The sequence below is a fragment of the Chrysochloris asiatica genome, unplaced genomic scaffold (assembly GCF_000296735.1).
Source record: "Chrysochloris asiatica unplaced genomic scaffold, ChrAsi1.0 scaffold00257, whole genome shotgun sequence".
Lineage (NCBI taxonomy): Eukaryota > Metazoa > Chordata > Mammalia > Afrosoricida > Chrysochloridae > Chrysochloris > Chrysochloris asiatica.
The window spans coordinates 456,183-476,621 of NW_006408775.1; the positions used below are offsets into that span (position 1 = coordinate 456,183).

A 20,439-nucleotide genomic window follows, 5' to 3' on the forward strand; every position below is an offset into this window, starting at 1 on the left:
GAAGGTTCTAGAGCATTGTTTTTAGGTGCCACTGAATCTATTCTAACTCAGAGCCACCCTATGTACTGCTGGTTCCTGTGCCATCCTCACAATTGTTACGGTTAAGCCCATTGCTCCTGCCACGATGCCAATTCACTTACTGGGGGTCTTCCTCCCTTCACTGACCCTTTGCTGACATCCACCAAGCACGATGTCCTTCTCCAGGGGATGATCCCTCCTGATAATATGTCCTAGGTACGAGAGAAGCTCACCATCTTGGCTGTATTTCTTACAACACAGATTTAGTTGTTTTTCTGGTAGTCCATGGTACTTGTAATAATCTTCTCCAACACCATTAACTCAAATACATTAATTCTTCTACAGTCTTCCTTCTTCACTATCCAACTTTCAGACACATAAGAGGCTATTGAAAATACCACGGCTTGAGTCAGGCACAGCTTAGCTCTCAAACTGACATTTTAGCTCTTAAAACACTTTAAAAACGTCTTTTGCAGCAGATTTGCCTAAAACATTAGGAGACCGCTGAATACCAGGCCTCGTGGCTGACCAAGTGGCTCACTTCGAGTACTTGCAGCCCTCGCCCCCCGGAGGGTGGAAGTCTTGGGATAATGGCCAGGGCCATTCCATGGGTCCAGCCCGCAGACTCGTGGGTGGGCACACAGGCTCCCACCCTCATTCTAAGACTGCCTCTGGCCGTACCCACTGTCCCCTGGCCCAGTCACTGCACAATCCAGCTCCAGAGCCTCGCCACCCGACCCACTGCCCCCTGCTGTTCCCCAGCCTAGTCACCAATGTCGTTCCGCTCTACTGTCCCCTGCGTGGCCTTGCCATTTCAAGCCCTGAAACCCCACGGCCCGCCTTCACTGTCCCCTGGCCCCACCACCAACTCGCCCTTCAACCTGCCTGCCGTAACTCCCAATCCCCAGCCCATCGGGAACGGAAGTCCCACCCTTGAAGTGCCCGATCGTCGATTGGCCGCTCCTGCCAGCCCGCTGCTAGGAGGACCCCCTTGCAAAGTAGTGGGTCGCAGCTAGCCAGAGGCTTCGTTTTCCCGAGCCCTGCCGCTTTCTCCGGGGACCACCACTCTCCCGCGCCCGGTCCGCAAGAAAGAAGGGCACTTATGCAAACAAGCCTGGAGTTCCAAGCTCCTGATTGGTGAGGGTAAGGCAGAGGGGCCGGACAGGCCAATGGCGCTGGAATGACTAGCAGCAACTGCCAATGATGACAGCAAGGGGGCGGGCAAGAGCGAAGACGGGCGGAGTGGCCAATGTCTCCAAGTGCTCTCCCGGAAGCGCTGATGGACGTGCAGGCGGACCAATAATTCCGGGAAAGTGGGGGGATGGGCGGCCGGAGACACCGCAGCGATGTGAGGAGCGCAATGGAGGCGGGCATCCATGACGGATGTGCGTTCAGGCTAATGGTCGCGGTCAAGCGGACGGCGAGCAGCCAATGGTTCCGGTGATGGGCGGGGCGGCTGAAGGCTCCGCGGCGCTGTGTGGGAAAAGGCGTGGGCGGTACGTCCGTGACGGACGTGCGTTAGAGCCAATGGCTGCAGGAGGCCAGACGCGGGTGGCCAATGGCGACGGCGCAGTCGGGGGCGGGGCACGAGCTGCGCGACGCCGTGAGGGAAGCGGTGGGGCCCGGGCGGCGACGGGCGGGTGCGCGCAAGACGGCGCGCCGCGTTGTGTTCCGGGCTGCGGGCGGGGCAGCCACCGCTCTTCGGCGCCTCCTGCCGCCAGGTCTCAGCAGCTCCCTGGAAGGCCGGGCTCCGGCCTAGTCGCTCTGTTCACTCTGTCCGTCGCCCTCAGAGTCTGCAGGCCGGGCCTGCGCCCATGCGAAGACAATGGGCATTCAGGGCAGCCTAGTGAAGAGCTACGACTACCTGCTCAAGTTCCTTCTGGTGGGCGACAGCGACGTGGGCAAGGGCGAGATCCTCGAGAGCCTGCAGGACGGCGCCGCCGAGTCGCCCTACGCCTACAGCAACGGTGAGGCCGGCTGGGACCCGCGCCGGGCCGGAGACAGGGGTCCGCCGCCGGGCGTGGGGACGACGGCCTGCCGCCGGGTTTGGGGATGGGGGTCCATCACTGGGCCCGAGGAGCAAGAGTTCCACTGTGGGGGCTGTGTGGATAATGGATGGGGCTCCACTGCCTGCAGATGGGGATTTACTGCCAGGCCCGAGGTTGGGGCTTCTGGTCCTGTGTCCAGGGCATGTCCTGCTGGCCTTGCGAATGGGCCCGTCCTCCAGTAGTGCAAACCTGTCCCCTGAGGCTCCTTCATCCAGGCTCCGTCCCCCTGTGCCATCCAGGAAGCCCTGGCTGGCAGAGCCTTTGTCTCCCCGACGCAGGCCTGCAAGTCGGCTCTGCTAGGCCCCAGGAGGACTTTTCCTGGGAAGACGGCCTTTGCCTGTAGGTTTGATGGACGCTCGTCCATCAGCGTTGGCCCAGACCCCAGCCCGAATCCCCTAAGGCATCGCCTCACAGAAGTGGGGCACATTGGCTTGTGTGTGGGCACACCGTTCTCATTGTCACCCCCACACACGCCCCCGTTGAGCCGGGGGTGGGATGGGCTGTAACAAGGACGGTGACAGCCAGCACCCCATTTGGTTAGGCGACGATTTAAAGCCAAGTGACAGGCGCCTCTTTCTCCTCTGCTCGCAGTAGTTACAACGTGGTGCCACCTGGCAGGGGCAGGCCTGTGGCAGTCTGCACTTTGTTTTCTTGCTGTCCCCGAGACCCCAAGGAAGTCGTGAACCCCGAGCACACGGTCAGCTGGGCGCGCCTGATGGTGACCCGAGGCCTCTTGTGAAGCTACCTACACATGCTGAAGGAGCCTTTGTACTCAGTGTCCCGGCTTCCCAGCCTGCCGTCTCTGTGGGAGAAAGATGGGCAGTCCGTAGCAGTTGATAGCCTTGGAAACTGTTAGTGGGCAGCTATGAGTCAGAAATGACTTGTCAGCGCACAACAACAGTGTGTCAGCTAGGGCCTGCGCTTGGGATACTCAGGTAGCAGCCATCAAGGGGCCTTAGTGGCACACTGCTTAAAACACTCAGCTGCTGACTGACGTTGTTCTGTGGGAGAAAGCTCTGGCCGTCTGCTCCCATAGAGAGCAATCTTGGTGCAGCTGCACTCTGTCCTGTGGGCTCTCTGATGAGCTGGAAAGGACTCCATGGTCATGGTCATGGTCATGGCTGCTGGCTGGGCTGCCTCAGGGCAGGGGGGCACTCACGTCAGGTTGACAGGCCTTCTGAAGGAGAAGGGTTCCCGTCCCCACAGCTCAGTCTGAGCGGCTTGGTGGCTGCACAAGAAAGCCTGGGCTGGCCAGGGCGAATGAAGCTGGCGTCCACTGCCTGCTTGTTTGAACCTGTGGGTCGATGGAGAAGACTGTGTGTGGGAAGAGGTCATAGGAGAGCAGGGAGGTACATCCGAGGTGGGGGTCTTAGGGTCCTGGTTCTGATATTGCACCCCGCCCCTCCACTGTGTGGGTGCCTACACCAGGTGTCCACTTGTGGGGCTCACACACATGGATGTCGCTGCTACCACTTGCTTTGCTTGGCGATGTGCTTCCTGGACCATCTCTCTCCATCGGCTCCGCTTCTCCAGCCCCGTCTGCCGTGCTCTTCCTCGCTGGCCTGCAAAACGATGCAGAGCCTGCTCACCCTGCCCCTTCCCTATGGGCTCATCAGGGTGCAGGGCTGATTGGCTAACACCAGTGTCCCTTCTTCCCAAAACCGGACTGGCTCTATCAAGGACTCTAGGTGTGGGAGTTGTGTGAGGCGCTACAGGGACAAACAGGGAAGGGCCCCTGCCAGGTCTTCCAGCCACCCTCAGCGGCAGCTCCTACCACTGAAGTGAACAGTGGGTGCTCTCCCAACACATAGTGTTCAGAAGGGAGAGGGACACTTGAACTTGCGCTGCCCAGGCTGGGCTCTGTCCCCCGGTGGGACAGCAGTGTCAGTGGCTCAAGGAACACAGCCATCAGTAAGGAGGTGGGACTGTCATCCCCCTGGGTTCTCCGCCAGGCCTCAGCTTCTTGCCACACTTCCTGTGACTGTTAACCACAGTGGGGACAGTCCTATGTGAGATGAGGACACTTTCCTGAGAGCCGGTGGCCACTCACGTGACTGGCCCATCAGGAGAGCCGCTCCTGGAAAGGACACGGTGGCTCCTCTCAGCGCCGCCACCTCCACCTAGTCTTTGCACCTTTTCCCCAGGGTCCCTGTGAGCTAGCGAACACAGCGCCTAGATGGGTCTTGTTGTCAGGTAAGCAGACACATCCTAGGTTCCGTGGGGCGAGCACTGGGCTTAGCGGAGCCTTCAGGATCAGAACCAGGTGGACTTGTCCTTCTTTGTTGGAATTGTAACGTTTTCTGGTCCTCTTATAAAAGGTTCCAAACCCAACCACTTGCCCGGCTCATGAGGGTCCCATGTGTGTCATTGTACAACTGTGCTCCCTACAGCTCTCAGCAGTGGAGTTTTCAGAAGTGGACTGCCCGGCCTTTGTTATGCTGCGCCTCTGGGTCAATGCAATCTTTTAGCTAGCAGTCAAGTTCATTCACTGATCGTCCTGCCCAGGAGATCCAAACTGGTTGGCATCAAGTTGACCGTGGGCGCCCGCAGTATGTCAGAGGAGTACTATGTTCTCCAGGGTTCACAGGGCCTGAGGTTTAGGAAATAGATCACCAGGGCTTTTGTCCAAGGGGCCTCCGCCATGTGCGTTTACCTCAGGGCAGGGGGGCACTCACGTCAGATTGACAGGCTGGTCTGTGTAGGAGGAGGCTGCAGCTCTGTTCCTGGCACCAGGTCCCTGGTGGAGGCTGGTCAGGCCTGTTCCTCAGGCAGGTGTGTGAGTGCAGTACCCTCGGCTTGCAAACGTCTGAGTCATTGGTGCCACCCCTGCACCTGGAGCTGCGGGCAGTATTGAGCTTCCAGACTTGGAGCCCTTCTAGGAGTGGGGTGGGGGGTGATTGTTGGCCTCTGTTCTGGGAGGTGGTTTCAGAGCAGACACCGGTGGCATCTCGAGTCCTCACTGTCAGTGACGTAGGGCTGTCAGCGTGGGGGGCCATGGCTGCTGCTCAGATGCCTGTGTTAGGGCCTTGACTGGCTTCAGTGTGTGTCACCAGTTGGGGACCCAGTTGGCTCCTATGCAGCGTGCGGGCACACCCACTGAGCTGCTGAGGCATCATGCCTGGGGCAGCGGCTGCTCCCTACCCCTGGACCCTCGGTGAGGGCATTGTCTTCCAGAGCCTGAACGGTGCCGGAGCGGCCCCTTGTCGGGCTACCAGGGAAGAGCCGTGATTATATGCCCACCCTGGAGCAGCCATCCTAGGGTCTTGGCTTGCCCTGGGAGGGGGTGGTGGGAAGAAGGAAGAGAAGGTGACGCGATTTGGGGACCACACAGTGGCCAGCCGTGACTGTTTGGGTTTCCCTGGCACACTGAGCTTCTTGGCACTGGGTGAACCACCTGGCTCTGTCAGGAGCCCTGTCCCCGCCTAGACCACGCTCCCTTTGAGCGTGGTTTCTGTGTCGAGACACTCTTCTCCACTGTCATTTGTGTTCCTGAGCCAAGCGTGGCCTGTCCAGCTGGCTGTCTCCCTACTTCCCCACACTGACTGGCATGGGGCTCTAGGTGTGAGGTTTCCTGGGCCCCAGAGGGCTGATGTCTAGATTTGGTTCACTTCCCACCGGTGTTTTTTGTGGTAGTGAACACAGACATGGTGCTTGAACTTTCAGACCCTGGCTGGGCAGAGGCACCTAGGGGCTGCAAGTTCTAGAACAGCGCCCTAACGGAGGTCTCAAACTATGTAGGCTTTCATGTCAGGAGTGGTGTCCCTTTCAAGAGACACGTTTCATTTTTAGAAAATCATCTGGCTTCTAAAGCATGAGGTGGATTCCTTGGGATTACAGAGCAATGGACAAGGGAAGAAATGATAGCTCCCAGAGAAAGCGACCCTAGAATGCATAGGCAGGGTCCATCCCCAGGCTCGTGAGGCCCCAGTCAGCGGGCCTCTCGCTTCACTGTGGGTGTGTCAGTAGACTCCTCAGGGTATCACTGGGTAGATCAGGAGTCCCAGTGTCCTCTTGTCCTCCTGATGGTGGGCCAGTGTGGCCCCAAGACACATGACTACCTGCCCACCCAGCTATCTTCTTGGGTGAGGGAGGGGCTGTTCCTGTGTAGAGAGGGGGGGGCATGGTGAGATTGAGGGGCCCCTGTCCCAAGTTGTAAATGAGCTTCCTGAGCCTCAGCTCCAACGCCACAAGTGGTCCCAGCAGTGACAGACAGGAGAAGGGACATTGAGAGTGGACTGTGCCCTGTTCCTCACTGGACAGTGTATTGTTGTTAACTGCCATCAAGTGGGTTCTGACCCAGAGCCACCTTGTATAGAACTTGAACTGCCGACCTTGACGTTGAAACTGACTTTGCGGTCCAGCGCGTTAAACCACAATGTCATAGCAGGACTCTGAATAGCATATTGGCATCTTTAAAAATGGGATCCGAGGCAGGAGGAATGAGCCATGCCCAAGAGCCCTTCACTGTCCACTCTGCCGCCAGCTTCCAGGCCACTGCCCTTCCTCACTGACCCATCGAGCTGCCCTGTCCTCTTGAAAACCTCCCCTGCTGGCAAGCCCAAGGCAGGTGGTGGGCAGCTTCAGGGGCTATGTCGACTTTATGAGTAGGTGCTCCCGGTTTGACCAGTTACATGTCCAAATGCACCTGTGCTATCATGTCCCCCACAGACAGCCGGGAGCAGCAGTGTGTCTCTGGGGTCGTCCTGAAGGCCCGAGGATGAGAGGGCAGCAACATGCTCTCCCCAGTGATTAATACCCCGGAAGGCAGGAACCCACACCCCTCCACATCGCTTGGCCCTTGGTCTGTCCAGGCCGGTTGGGAACAGATTCCAGGTCGGACAGGCATTCTGGACCCTGGGCAACGCTGCCATCTAGTGGCCCACAGCAGGAGATAGAAGGCCTTAGTGAGGACAAACCACCATACAGAGACAGGGAAAGGGCCATCACCTCAGCCAACTCTCCAGACCTGGTACCCACTGTGAGGCCAGGAGGGGCGGGGTCCTCACCCAACTGCCCTTCTGAGAGGGCTGGTGTGTACCCAGATAGTCTCTTACAGTCGAAAATGAGCCAGGCAGGATGGCACCTTCACACGCCCCACAGCGAGTGGGCTCTGTGCCGACCAGTGTCCAGGGGGGGTGTTGTGTGTGTGTGTGTATACACCCCACAGTGGGTTCTGCCCAGGCCAGCCTCCAGGTGGTATGTTATACGTGTGTGAATACATGCAGACATACATACACGTGTGTATAAACAAGTGTGAGTACGTATGCACACACACCATGGGATGACAGCAGCTACATTTTTTAATGCCCAGTTTTCAAGTTCTCCTGGAGCCAATTTTACCAAAAAGGAAAGGAGTTGTGAGACTTTTGAAGCAGAGGCAAGGCAGGCCCTGTGCCCGTCGGTGAGCGCATTGGGGGGGGGGTTCTACATGACTCCTAAGTCAGCCCTGAGCGGTGAGAAAGCTCAGACTTTGTCCAGGTGGCTGAGAAGCCGCATCTTGAACCTCACTTTGCCTCTGTGTTGCTCTAGACCTGTTATGACCACGTTCTGGGCCCCTCATGGGGACAGGGAGAGTCGGTGAACCTTCCCTGCCAGGCCTGTGTCTGGGCTGAGGATGGTCAGCTGCTATGACCAGTGTCCCTCACCTCCCTGCCCTCTGATCCCTTCCAGGCATCGACTACAAGACCACCACCATCCTGCTGGACGGCCGGCGTGTAAAGCTGGAGCTCTGGTGAGGAGCTGTGGGTGGGTGGGTAAAGATCTGGACGCTGAGGTGAGCCTGCTTCCTCAGTGAAGCGTTCTCAGGGCCCACATTAGAGAATTTTCCAAAACAGTACAATGTGGGTGTCCTGCGGCTTGCTTCCTGTGACATGCTGCTTCTATGGGTGGGTGGGGGGGGAATTGGATTTGGCCGTCCTTTCTGGAACAGCATGCTGCCTAATCTCACTGCATCCGGCCCTGGGGGGTGGGGAGGGGATCCATGGATTGGATGAGGATGGATGGTGAGAGGGTCCTGGGGGCCACATCTCTTGCTGACGCTCCCCTTCCCCATACATCTCAGGGACACCTCGGGGCAGGGCCGGTTCTGCACCATCTTCAGATCCTACTCCCGGGGCGCCCAGGTAAGTAGTTCTGTGTTTTTGCTTGGCTCATGCGCTCCTGCAAACCCCACAGGCACGCTCCCTTTCTGAAGATGACAGTCTCATTGAGAGCCCTCCTTGTCAGGGGACGTGTCTCCCTGGACCCCCATGCAGGGAGCTCCATGTGGTCCAGCTCTCTGGGGGTGGCCTGCTAAGCATACAAGCTGCAGACAAGCCAGGCCCATTTCAGGGCAACCTTAGAACATGTGTTGAGGGGGCAGAGCTAACAGCTTGGGGGTCGTGTCTGATGAGATGTAGCCAGCAGGCTCCGCTTTCTCACTCTGCTGCGATGGGTGTGAGACCCAAGCCACCTGGTGAGTCCTGTTCCTGTCTGACCCCCATGGAGGCCCAGACGTGGGGCAGAGACTCCTGCTGGTACGAGCCCTGGCCAGCTGCTCGTCCTCACGGTGGACCTACACGGTGGTGTTATGTGTATGTGTGTGGGCCTCACTAGTCCTGTGGACTCATTGGTTCCTTCATCTTTGATTTTCTTCACTCTTCTGTGCTCTGGACACGGAGAGACCAGTGGCTGCACCCTAGATGCCCGCTCTTGAGCTTTTAGTACCTGGTCAGTTAGCACATCGGCTTTGTGGACTGTGTGAGGTCAGCTGATCTTGGTGTCCCCCCCAAGAGCAGGCCCACCGACTCATCACCCGTGTTCGTTTTTAAACATCATGTGTGTCATGCTCAGGAAACAGAGACAAAAGCATAAACGAGACAGTCACTCTCCGCCATCCCCCCAGACTCTGGTGTCTGTCTCTGTGTGCTGTCCCTGTGTATTGGTCATTTTTTCTGAAAGCCACGCTACGTGTGGGACCTGCACGTTACCTGCATCTTTCTATGCTTGGCAAACCACTTGAAGAGCCAGAGAGGTGTTTGATCTCGGTTCTAGAGGCCAGGAGTCTGGATTCGGGGTGACAGCAGGCTCTTCTCCCCTGAGGCTCTAGAGAGCCTTCTCACGCCCAGCATCTGACAGTCCGGGTGTTCCTGGGGCACCGTGTCTGCGGCTCTGTCCTTCCTCCTTTTATAAAATGCCACTCAGGGGTTAAGCTTAGGGTCCACCCTATTGTGATTTCCCCAGACGAGGTCACAGTCAAAGGTGCAGCGTTAGGACGGAGACACACCTTTTGAAGGGCTTCTGCTCCACCCACAACCCTTCTAAAGTGTTATTGGTAATGTCCTCGTGGTGTATTTGTACGACTTACTCAGTGGGCCCTCATGACAGACGACGCTGTGAAGGACATCCTCTGGGGCTAATCGTAGGCACACCCACAGTGATTTCTTAGAGGCGGTATGACCGAGTCAGTGAGTGGGTTATATCGGACCCCATCCGGACACCATGTACCCCAAGTAGCGAGACTTGGTGATTGGAGAGGTGCCTTCTGTTGTCTGGCCTGAGGTGGTTCTCATCCTTTTAGTCACCCCGCCTCAGGGAGTCACCCCGCCTCAGGATGTCCGCCAGGTCGGTGACAGTGGTGGACAGTCCCACCTTGGCACAGTCTGAGCCAGAGCTCCAGGTGTTTTAGGATGGTAGGAAGGTTGTCACTTTGAGGTGGGAGCGTTGTCTACTCTAGTGGCACTCGCCCTCCCCCCACTCCATAGGGGTTTTGTGGGACGAGGACTGAGTGGTTTGCCTGCTGGATTCTGCCCCTGGAGTGGGGTTCTGGGTGCATGTGTGAGGCATTGACCACAGTACACTGCGTGAAATCCAGGGCAGAGAGAGGCATAGGCCCCGAGCTCTGCTCCAGGCCTGAGCTCAGAGTAATTGGTCTCTGAGGGACGTACTGAAGTCCCTATAGCATCCTGTCTGCAGCCAGGCCTTCAGCACCTGGTGACTGACTATAGGTTCTGCCTCCTCTTCTCGGGGAGTGCCCAGGAGGCAGCACTCACTCTGGACCCCTCACACTGAGGGGAGTGGGCCTTGCCACATATGTACGGGGGCGGGGGCAGGCACAGTGCCTGAGCAACCCCCCCACACACACACACAAACTGCCCACATTCCTGTTCAGCTTGCTGCTCACTGTCCAGCCAGCCTCCTGGAGCTTGGACAGGCCCAGGGCCATGCTTAGGACATATTCAGGCACTGGTGCTAGGGGTAACACAGGACTCATGCGTTTGAGGGTGGTGTGGCCCTGCGTGCATGGAGGGGAGGCAGCATGCATGGACACTGACTCGAGGGTGGTTGCAGATTGGTGTTGAGTTGGTTCTGACTCAGAACAACCCTGTGTAGGGTTTCCAAGGAGTAGCTGGTGGGTTTGTCCTTGAGGTCCAGTTCTTATCACACGGCGTAAGCCCCAGCGTCTAGTAGGCAGGCGGTGGCTGACCCATGTCTTGGTACAGGGCATTCTCCTGGTGTATGATATCACCAACCGCTGGTCATTTGACGGTATTGATCGCTGGATCAAGGAGATTGATGAGGTAGGTGGGCATACCCCATCAGTAACCCCTGGGGGCCCTAGCTGCTCCTGAACCTCTGACCTCACATCCCCAGTTGCACTCCAGTGACCAGGGTGGCGATCCCAAACTGGGACTCCAGCCAGGCCTCTGATGGGCAGCAGGGGAGGGTGGGAAAGGGGGTGCGTGCTGTGCCCCACCCTGAGTCCTGTGCCCCCCAGCACGCACCGGGGGTCCCCCGGATCCTGGTGGGGAACCGGCTGCACCTAGCCTTCAAGCGGCAGGTGCCCACTGAGCAGGCCCGTGCCTACGCGGAGAAGAACTGCATGACCTTCTTCGAGGTCAGCCCGCTGTGCAACTTCAACGTGACTGAATCCTTCACGGAGCTGTCACGCATCGTCCTCATGCGTCATGGCATGGAGAAGATCTGGAGACCTAACCGTGGTGAGGCCCCACACTGGCCACGCCCCCTGCCCAAGCCCCGCCCCCTGCCTCTCCAACTCTAACCACGCCCTGCCCCCGCCCCCCAGTCTTCAGCTTGCAGGATCTCTGCTGCCGCGCCATCGTGTCCTGTACTCCCGTGCACCTCATAGACAAGCTCCCGCTGCCTGTCACCATTAAGAGCCACCTCAAGTCCTTCTCCATGGCCAACGGCATGAACGCTGTCATGATGCATGGCCGCTCCTACTCGCTGGCCGGCGGGGGCAGCGGAGGGAGCAGCAAAGGCAACAGTCTCAAGCGTTCCCGCTCCATCCGACCCCCACAGAGCCCCCCTCAGAACTGCTCGCGCAGCAACTGCAAGATCTCCTAGCGGGCTCACTGCTTGCGAGCCAGAAGGGCTGGCCCGGCCCTGCTCCCCATGCCTGCCCAGGGCTCTGGGGGCCCCTCCAGCCTGAACTCAGGGGAGGGGGAGTGGCTGATTTCAGCAGAGCAAGCTCAGGAGGATAGAGGGGTGGGCTCTGGCTGCTAATGCTGCTGGTCAGGGTGGTCCCAGGAGGCAGAGCACGTGGAGCCCTGGGCGTCCAGGAAAGATGGCGTCTGCTTCGGTGTATTTCTGAGGGGAGTCCGGGAGGTCTATGTGTGGCTCTTGGCCATTGGGATGTTCTGGGGACAGTTCCCGGGAGGTCTGACTGCATTTGTGACCTCATCCCAGCACCAGGGCCTGCACAGACTGGGGGTGGGGGGTAAGGGGTACACCCTCCTTAAGCGTATGCTGGACCACGTCCAGGACAGACCCCAGTGTGGGGCTCCACCAGCGCTCTGGCAAGCATTCCCGAGGACTGTGTGTGGCTGCTTCCCGAGGGGCTGAGGCATGTCGGTTCACACGGAGCTCAAGAAAGGCTGATCCCTCTGTGCAGACAGGAACAGGCTGCCTGGGGTACACCTCCCCATCCTCCAAGTCAGCCTGGATGACGGCCGTCCAGCACACTGGTGCTCAACACTACCTCCTGCCCTACAATGACCCTGACATGGGTCCTGAGCAGATGGTTGGGCCTTGCTGGCCTTGTGGATGCGTCCAGGCCCCCACCCTGTTCTTGCTGATGGGCGCCTTTCCTTGGAACTAGAAAGAGAACCCACGGACTTGGTTTTTCCTTCCAGACGTTGACACTACCCCATGCTGCTGTGGACTCTATCCCCACGTCCTCTCCCGATAACCATTTTTATTTCTTTGTACAGTAAATGTAATTCAACTGTGACACTGTGGTTCACTTCATGTAAATTAAAGTCTCTGGTTTTAAATTAAAGTGCCTGGTGGGTGGGAGTAGGGGCAAGGGAGAGTCCTCACAGCTGCAAGCTGACCCCCCATTTCTGCCCTCTGGACTCCTGAAGCTATGGCTTTGCTGGTGTGTAGAGTGAGGTTGGACCAGTGACAGCCCGGCCGTACGCACACCACACCAGGCTCGGTACCTTGCTTCCTGGGGCAGGTCACAAGCAGGGTCACAGGAACAGTCTCGATCAGGGTGCCTGCCTCTGGAGCTGCAAAGCTTTGGAAGGGCCGCCTCCCAATGCCCTTTGTCCTGTGCCCTGCCCCCCAGACTGGAGGACAGACCCTCATCTCCCTGTGGATAGCCACTTAGGCTCCACTGTTGGGGGGGTGCCAGCTTGGCTGTCCCCCACCCCCACCCCAACTAGGCTGTCTCTCCTTCAAACTACTTCAGTTTTCTGAATTTGAGTTCATCAAAATTCATTCAAATTCACAGTTCGGTTCCAAGGTACTTAACCATGGACTGGACAGCATGGATGTGGGCATGCCCATCCCCCCCCCAATGCTCCAGAACATTCTTCCATCTGGACCCATTCCTCCTGGACCAGGAGGGCTCTCTGCAATGACAGCCCTCGAGGCACCAACCCCTCCCCCTAGTCAACGGAAGGACCAGCGGGGGGTGGGGGGGTGGGAGTGGGACGGTGTGGGGGGAGGACTGCTTATAAGAATGTACAAGGTGGACTTGCTGGAAGGGAAGAGCCTCCCCCCTCGCCCCTGGTCTGTGCTAAGGGGAAACTTGAAGCATTCCCCACACACACACATATTGGTATCTTACCTGGACAAAGTGACATACAGGTTAACAGCACGGACCAGCCTGAATAGTGCCAGGAGAGAGGGGCTTCTGTCTACCCTACCCCCCACCACCCCGTGGTAGCCCCCTCTAAGAGATAGGGACAAAAGCTGAGGCCAGCCAGCCCTACCCCCACCTTCCTGGTCCTGAGATGGGGGGAGGGTCTGGAACTAGGGCTTTTTGATCCCTAAGCCCAGGGTGTGGGGAGGGGCTCGGGTTACAGTACCCCCCCATCCCTCTCCTCCCTTGCACTGGCCAGAGTCTGCCCTTCCCCGCCCCTCAGTGACCCTGCTCGGCCAGTTGCTCTGTGCTCCTGGCCCCAGCCCCTCCCCCTCCCCTTCTCTCGCCATGCTGACCAGGTTGGGAGTCGCCAGTGCTGACGACCAAAGCCGCAGGGGCTGACTCTAAGAGCTCTGAGGAACCCCATAACCCAGCCCAGACACCTCAGACGCCGGGCCGGAACACCTGCCTTGGGTACCGGCCTGGGCCTGGGGGTGAGGGGGCCAGGAGAGGCAAGGACCAGCAGGCCAGGGGTGGGAGGTGGTGGTGGGGGGCCTGCGGGGGCGGGGTGGGTGCCTGCAGGGTCTCCCCGCCCGCACGGCGCCCCGCAGCCTTCATGCCGGCCCCGCTGCTGCCTTTGGCTGTACTCCTGGCCACTGCTGCCGTTGTTGGGCTGGTCACGGGGCCCAGCTTGCCGCCACCGCCGCCGTCACCACCAGCAGAAGAGCCTGGGAGTCATCCAGGTGTGTGCCCCAACCACCTGAACCCCCATCTGTGGGTGGACGCCCAGAGCACCTGTGAGCGGGAGTGCCTGGGAGACCAGGTGAGCAGGGAGGGTGTCGCAGGAGGGAACCAGAGGGTTAGGTCCTCCTGGGGTACCCCGGCGGCCCCCTTCCCCCCACCTCACATCTGAACACTGGGAGCCCCCTTCCTGGCCTTCTAGTCGGGAACCTTCCCGTTCATGTCCCGACCACCCTCCCCACCTTGGCGGATCAGAGTGGACACGCCCTCGGACCTGGGGACGGACAGGGGGAACCCACATCCTCAATCAGCGCCACCATGTTGCATCCCAACTGCTACTCTGTTAGCTTGGGCAGCGCGGGGTGAGCGCTGGGCCTCAGTCGGTCTCTCTTTGTGCAAGGGGAGCAACCGGCGTGCAGTGGGGATGGCGGGAGCTCGAGTGAGGGGCTTCTGTAGCGCAATGGCAGCTCAGCAGGAGAGGAGAGCCGGCAACAGGCCGGGGGCTGCAATCGAAGGGACCGACCGGGCCGTCTCACCATGGGCATCTCAAATGGGCAGGGAAGGAGCAGGGCAGCGGCGGAGGAGGCCACACTGAGTCGCTTCCTCCTGCTGCTTCCCAGGACTGCGCGGCTCCGGAAAGGTGCTGCCCCAACGTGTGCGGTCTGCGGAGCTGTGTGGCGGCGCGCTTCGGCCCCGGAGAGCCCACAGCACCAGCCGCCGCCTCGTGTGAGGGTTTCGTGTGCCAGCAGCAAGGCTCCGACTGTGACATCTGGGACGGTCAGCCCGTGTGCCGCTGCCGTGAGCGCTGCGGAAAAGAACCCAGTTTCACGTGCGCCTCTGACGGTCTCACCTACTACAACCGCTGCTACCTGGACGCCGAGGCCTGCCTGCGCGGTCTGCGCCTGCGCGTGGTTCCCTGCAAGTCGGTGCTGGGCTGGCCTTCCAGCAGTCCGGGACCCCCCGACGTCCCAGAGACCCCTGAGACCACGGTGCGCCCAACACACGGAGTTGTGTCCGAAGCGCCCGAGCCGCCCGCCCTTTACAGTAACCCCTCGCCACAGGTGGTGGTCGTCGGCGGCACGGCTAGCCTGCATTGCGACGTCAGCGGTCGCCCACCACCCGCCATCACCTGGGAGAGGCAGAGCGAGCAACAGGATAACCTGATCCTGCGGCCGGACCAGATGTACGGTAACGTGGTGGTCACCAGCATCGGGCAGCTAGTATTGTACAATGCGCGACCAGAGGACGCCGGCCTCTATACCTGCACTGCCCACAATGCTGCTGGCCTGCTGCGTGCTGACTTCCCGCTCTCGGTGGTGCAACGAGGCCCGGCTGCGGAGACCTCCCCACGCGCGCCAGGCGTGCCCACGCCGGTGGATTGCGCTCCCGTGCCTGACACGCAGCCCTGCGCCAGCCTCGCAGTGCCGCGAGTACTCTGGCGCTTTGACCCGCAGCGCGGCGGCTGCGCCACCTTCGGTATGGGCGGCTGCGAGGGGGCGTGGGGCGGCTTTGAGACGTACGATGCGTGCCAGCGGGCATGCGCCCCTGGCCCTGGTGACACCTGCGTGCTCCCCGCTGTGCGGGGCCCGTGCCCGGGCCACGAGTCACGCTGGGCCTACAGCCCACTGCTGCGTCAGTGCCACCCGTTTGTCTATGGTGGCTGCGAGGGCAATGGTAACAACTTCGAGAACCGCGAGGCGTGCGAGGATGCCTGTCCGGTACCGCGCACACAGCCGTGCGGTGTTTGCCGTCTTCGAAGCAGGCTGGCGCTGAGCCTGTGCCGAAGCGACTTCGCCATCGTGGGACGGCTCACAGAGGTGTTGCAGGACCCTGAGGCCGCTGGAGGCGGAGGCATTGCTCGTGTGGCCCTGGATGATGTGCTCAAGGATGATAAGATGGGCTTACAGTTCTTCGGCACCAAATACCTAGAGGTGACACTGCTGGGCGTGGACTGGACCTGCCCGTGTCCCAACGTGACAGCTGGTGACGGGCCACTGGTCATTATGGGCGAGGTGCGGGATGGAGTGGCTGTGCTGGACGCCGGTAGCTATGTACGTGCTGCCAGCGAGAAGCGAGTCCGAAAAATTGTGGAATTGATAGAGAAGAAAGCCTGCGAGCTCCTCAACCGCTTCCAGGACTAGGCTTCCGCCCCCAACTTCACCTTCGACCTCTGACCCACCCCGACCAACTCGCCCCCCCCTCCCCAGTCCTGGCAAATAAAGTTTTCTCCTGGACCTGGTGGCTTGCTGGTACTAGGTCTCACCAAGAGGCCCCTGACACTTCCTGGTGCCCACATACTGAGCCATGGTCTTCCTGACATCTGACACGGGGACCTCTCCCCAGCAGGGACTCTGGCTCCTGAGAACCTCATGGTTCTAGCTCAGGCCTGCCTCAGCCTCTGTTCCTAGAAGTCCCCTCCCTCCCTCTGGCCCAAGCTTGACTCCACAGGGAGGATACTTTCTGACTACCCCAGAGGGACGAGGGACGGGTGCTCCTAGAAGGAAGAGCATGAAAACAAGGTTGGGGAGTGGGATGGGCTTTATTCTCAGGGAGGCTGAGGTCACAGGTCAGGAGGTGGTTGGTGGTCCAGGGAGGAAGACATTTCGGAGGAAGGGGAGTCACTTCTTCCGGAAGATCAGGCACTTGTTGTTAGCTGGCATGTCCACCTGAAAAGAACGCTGCCTAGGAAAGACGGCTCCGGTCCCTGAGATCCGCCCCCACCCTGAGACCTCCCACCCCTACCATCTTTTCCAGAAGCAGACCACTAGCCTGGCCCAGGTCCTCCAAGAGGGCCGTGTCCCGAAGTCCCCACTCCGGGTTCCTGCAGAAGGAGGGAGAGAGAATCATATCCTGGGGGTGCTGTACCTGCCTGCCTCCCCTCTGTCCCCCACCGGCCAGTCTGACCTGCACTTGAGGCTCAGGTCAAAGTCCACATTGCTCTGGGGAGAGATTTTCCCATTGACTGAGTAGGGCTGTGGAGATAAGACACAGCTCTTGGGGTCTGCTCTAGTGGGTGGTGGAGCACCAGGCTCAATTGGGGGCTTGCTCTGGGGTCTCCAGTGAAGAATGGGCAGCCAAAGACCTACTGGTCAGCCAAAGGGCATTCCAGAGAGGCTGGCCCAGGACAAGGATTGGAGGCTGCCTCTGGGAGAGCCTGGGGGTGTTTCAACATTGATGACAGGTATTGAGTTCCTAGTGGAGGGTCCCAGCTCATGGGAGGGAGACGGGGCCTGGACAGCAGGGTAGAGAGGGGACAGCAGACCAGACACTGCACAGAAACACTCTAGTCAGAGGTGGTGGGACCTGCCCTTTGAGGGGCAGGAGCCTATCTTTGGGGTCCTCTGGAGGGGCACTCACCCCATAGGTGATCAGCAATGCTTTGGGCTTCAACAAGTGTCCAGCAGCTTTGAATAGCCCCTAGGAAGGGAGTGACAGAGGCAGTGAGATTCCCTTCCCTCCCTTGGTAGTCCCCCTGGGACCCCTGGCCATCCCCCCCCACACACACACAGACCTCAGTACAGCGGAGGGGGCTGATGTGAATCATGTTGATGCAGAGGAGCAGGTCCAAAGACTGCGGCCCGAACCCGCCCCACTGCTCCCAGTCCCATGTCACGTCCAGGTACAGCGGGGCCTTCACGTTCGCCAGCCTCTGGGCCTGCGTTGTGGCTGAAATGCTGCGTGAGGGCAGCGCTGTGGGTACGGGTCGCTCCTGGGCGCCAATTTCCCGATGCCCCCTCAGCCCACCTTAGGGGGAGTTCAAAGGGAAAAGGTTTCGTCCAGGGTCCCACCATGGACAGCGGACCTGGGAGACCAGGATGAGAGGCCAGAGTCCATCCCACAGCCTTGCGACACCCTGACCCAGGAGCTGCCCACGTTCCCGCTGCCCTGGCCTGCCCGTGCTTTGCCGGGATGGCCGCGGGGGTGAACGGCGAACACACCATCGCCTATCCGCACCTGTCCAGGCATCGCTGGTCCACATCCGAGGGCTGCCACTCGGCGTGGGGGAAGGCCTGCGCGAAGTGGGCCGCGTGTTGGCCGGAGCCCGAGGCCACCTCGAGCACGCGGACGCCGCGCTGGGTCGGGTCCACGTACTGCCGTAGCACCCGCAGGATGGGCTCCTTATTCCGCTCGGCCGAAGCGGCCACCAGCATTGCCGGCCTCAGGATTCCGCTCACTGCCGGGAGGAGCGCAAGGAGCTGTAAACCAGTGGCTGCGAGGACTATTGGGAGTTGTAGTCTGGTGACCATGCCACGAGCACAACGCACTACAACTCCCAAGAGGCCGCGCGCCGGTCCTTAAAGGGCCTGCAGCCGCCCCAGTACTGTCTAGAGCTGCCCGGCGGGTGGAGGAGACCCGGGGTCGCACGCTGGGGCCGCTGGTTTCGTCACAGCATTCCTCTAACACCCTCTAGCTCATGGTCCGCCGAAGTGTTTCATAGTAACTTTCTTTCCTTCCCTGGAAGGGTCTTGATACATCCGAGGTATCGGTCGCGTTGCACTGGAGCGGGTCAATGACCGACTAACATAGCAGGGTATCGGGTTCCAAATTGCCGGGGTAAGGAAGAAGGGCCCTTTATTTCTTTCGTTTTTTAGGTCACTACTTTAAAAGGTGGGAAAAACCCTCCAAAATGCACATGCGCCGCCCGGGAATCGAACCCGGGTCGCAAGAATGGGAATCTTGCATGATACCACTACACCAGCGGCGCCGTTGGTTTTCGCTTTGCCCGCGAGGCTTATGTGATTGTGACGCAACCACCGCCGCAACCGAGACACCAAAACGCATGCGTCACATTGTGACGCAGTAGCCGGAAGCCACGGCTAGAACAATAGGGTCAGGTTAGGGAAGACTGTGAGTCTCCAACCATTTTCCCCGGAGCCAGCACCCTAGGGCATTAAGTGGAGTCGCGAAGAGCGGGTTTGAGGACGTCCTGGAGCTGACGGAGCGGGGCAGTCCCCTCCTGAAGGATGGGAGTAACTGGCGGGCCTAGGAAGGGGACCTAGTGATACTCGGCCCTTCTTCTTGACAGTGAGTGACCCCAGTCTGTGGCCCTGGGGGAAGGTGAAGAGTCGGTGACCCCTGAAATCCAGTTGGAAACAGTGCTTTGTAGCCACCCACAGACGTTGCTCCCCAGTTCACTTAATGGGGTCCCCGCTCAGAAGGAGGCCCACTTTGGCAAGGTGGCGTGAGGTCTCCATCGCCATTGGTTGCCCAGCACCTGAAGGACGCTTGTCTTCCTGGGGCATCGAACGGGGTATTGGTCATCTCTTATCCGTCAGCCCACACCCAGGTCTTAAGAGCCCCAGACTCAGCCTGCCTCCCATTGCTGTGAGAATGAACCCACGCCCTGCAGACAGCTGCTTGTTTAAAGACACTCACTCCTGGCTAGGCAGGGAGATGACCAGACATGACAGATGTCCTGAGTTGCTTCTCCATCACAGATCTTTGTGGAAGTGAATGGATTTTTCTGGAGAGAGCTGTATGTCAGACCCTGGGGGCAGGGGCGGGGGCGGGGGTGGGAGTGGGGGGGTCCCTGACCTCACAGGATGGAAATGTTGAACCTGTGGGCCACAGTTAACCTCCGCAGCTCCTACGTCTGCTCTGGCCTTTGATCAGTGGGGTCTTCCAGCTAGTGTGTTGAGACTGAATTCTTGTTGGGACCAGAAGTGTCCCATCTGAGGGCTTTATGTCCAAACTGCTATAGCACCTTTACAATGAAGGTTTGCCCGCTCATTTGGTCAATTGCCAGTGCCCAGAGAGCTAGGTGCCTGCTTGTGCTGGGGTGGGGGTTCTTCCTGGCCTTGGCTTCAGTCTGCACCCCCAGGGCCTAGGCCTTCCTCCTGGAAGCTGGAGGAGCAGCCCCCATAAGGGTCTCCACTCCTAGCCCCTACACTCATTTTTCCTCTGCCTCCTTTTCCCAGGGACATGTCTACACCAAGGAGCCTGTTTTGAAAGTCAAAATGGTACCACCCTCTCTCACACCCAAGGGCTCCATGTCCTCACAACCAGAACAGTCTAACTCTCACCTAGGACCTGGACCCCCCTCCCACTCTGAGCTTTCCTCCCAAGCCTGTCCAGCCTTTTGCACTCACCCCTTCTTGGATTCTGAGAGTGAGCCCCAGCTACTCCAGAAAACTGGCAGAAGGTGCTGGAATATGAATATATGGTCAGAACCTTACTCTGGTGTATCTATGATTGTTGTTAAGTTCCATTGAGTCGGTTCAGACTCGTAGTGACCCTGTATAGGGTTTCTGAGGAGCAGATGGTGGGTTTGAACTGCTGACCTTGTGGTTTCAAGTCCAGTGCTGATCCTACAGCACCACATCAGGAGTCCATGGGGTTACTTTTGTTGTTGTTGTGGTTAGGTGCCATCGAGTCGGTACCGACCCATAGCGACCTTATGCACAGCAGAACGAAACACTGCCCGGTCCTGGGCCAACCTCACCACTGTTGCCACGCTTGAGTCCATCGATGCTGCCGCTTGGCCAGTCCATCTCATTGGGGGTCTTCCTCTTTTTCTCTGACCCTCCACCTTACCAAACATGA

The 20,439-nt window shown here is 59.3% G+C and overlaps 3 protein-coding genes and 1 non-coding gene across 5 annotated transcripts; 2 read left to right on the top strand and 2 right to left on the bottom strand.

Moving 5' to 3' along the window:
- Window positions 1-1,843: 1,843 nt before the first annotated feature.
- RAB40C (RAB40C, member RAS oncogene family) lies at window positions 1,844-11,411 on the top strand. 2 transcript variants are annotated; one of them, XM_006873835.1, is made up of 6 exons: window positions 1,844-1,985; window positions 7,737-7,797; window positions 8,128-8,188; window positions 10,547-10,624; window positions 10,822-11,044; window positions 11,131-11,411. In XM_006873835.1, the coding sequence occupies exons 1-6, from the start codon at window positions 1,844-1,846 to the stop codon at window positions 11,409-11,411; spliced, it is 846 nt and encodes a 281-aa protein (XP_006873897.1). The 2 variants fall into 2 exon arrangements, with proteins under 2 accessions (XP_006873897.1, XP_006873898.1); XM_006873836.1 differs by having other exon boundaries at window positions 10,879-11,044.
- A 2,360-nt stretch (window positions 11,412-13,771) lies between these two features.
- WFIKKN1 (WAP, follistatin/kazal, immunoglobulin, kunitz and netrin domain containing 1) lies at window positions 13,772-16,037 on the top strand. Its single transcript, XM_006873919.1, has 2 exons — window positions 13,772-13,978; window positions 14,517-16,037. The coding sequence occupies exons 1-2, from the start codon at window positions 13,772-13,774 to the stop codon at window positions 16,035-16,037; spliced, it is 1,728 nt and encodes a 575-aa protein (XP_006873981.1).
- Window positions 16,038-16,514: 477 nt separating this feature from the next.
- Window positions 16,515-18,047, bottom strand: LOC102829001 (chromosome unknown open reading frame, human C16orf13). Its single transcript, XM_006873837.1, has 6 exons — window positions 17,851-18,047; window positions 17,408-17,570; window positions 17,254-17,313; window positions 16,801-16,868; window positions 16,639-16,717; window positions 16,515-16,562 (listed from the first exon to the last, which is right to left on the bottom strand). Exons 1-6 carry the CDS (start codon window positions 18,045-18,047, stop codon window positions 16,515-16,517), a joined length of 615 nt encoding a protein of 204 aa, XP_006873899.1.
- Window positions 18,048-18,530: 483 nt separating this feature from the next.
- TRNAG-CCC lies at window positions 18,531-18,601 on the bottom strand. Its single transcript has one exon. It is a non-coding gene; the product is annotated as a tRNA-Gly (tRNA).
- Between the last annotated feature and the right edge of the window lie 1,838 nt (window positions 18,602-20,439).

Coding starts and splice junctions, on each gene's coding strand:
- RAB40C (XM_006873835.1), top strand. CDS start 1,844: ATGGGCATTCAGGGCAGCCTAGTGAAGAGCTACGACTACCTGCTCAAG. Junction 1,986..7,736: donor GCCCTACGCCTACAGCAACG/GTGAGGCCGGCT, acceptor GATCCCTTCCAG/GCATCGACTACAAGACCACC. Junction 11,045..11,130: donor GATCTGGAGACCTAACCGTG/GTGAGGCCCCAC, acceptor CCCGCCCCCCAG/TCTTCAGCTTGCAGGATCTC.
- WFIKKN1 (XM_006873919.1), top strand. CDS start 13,772: ATGCCGGCCCCGCTGCTGCCTTTGGCTGTACTCCTGGCCACTGCTGCC. Junction 13,979..14,516: donor GGGAGTGCCTGGGAGACCAG/GTGAGCAGGGAG, acceptor GCTGCTTCCCAG/GACTGCGCGGCTCCGGAAAG.
- LOC102829001 (XM_006873837.1), bottom strand. CDS start 18,047: ATGCTGGTGGCCGCTTCGGCCGAGCGGAATAAGGAGCCCATCCTGCGG. Junction 17,314..17,407: donor GCCCCCTCCGCTGTACTGAG/GTCTGTGTGTGT, acceptor CTCCCTTCCTAG/GGGCTATTCAAAGCTGCTGG. Junction 16,718..16,800: donor GACCTGAGCCTCAAGTGCAG/GTCAGACTGGCC, acceptor CTCCTTCTGCAG/GAACCCGGAGTGGGGACTTC.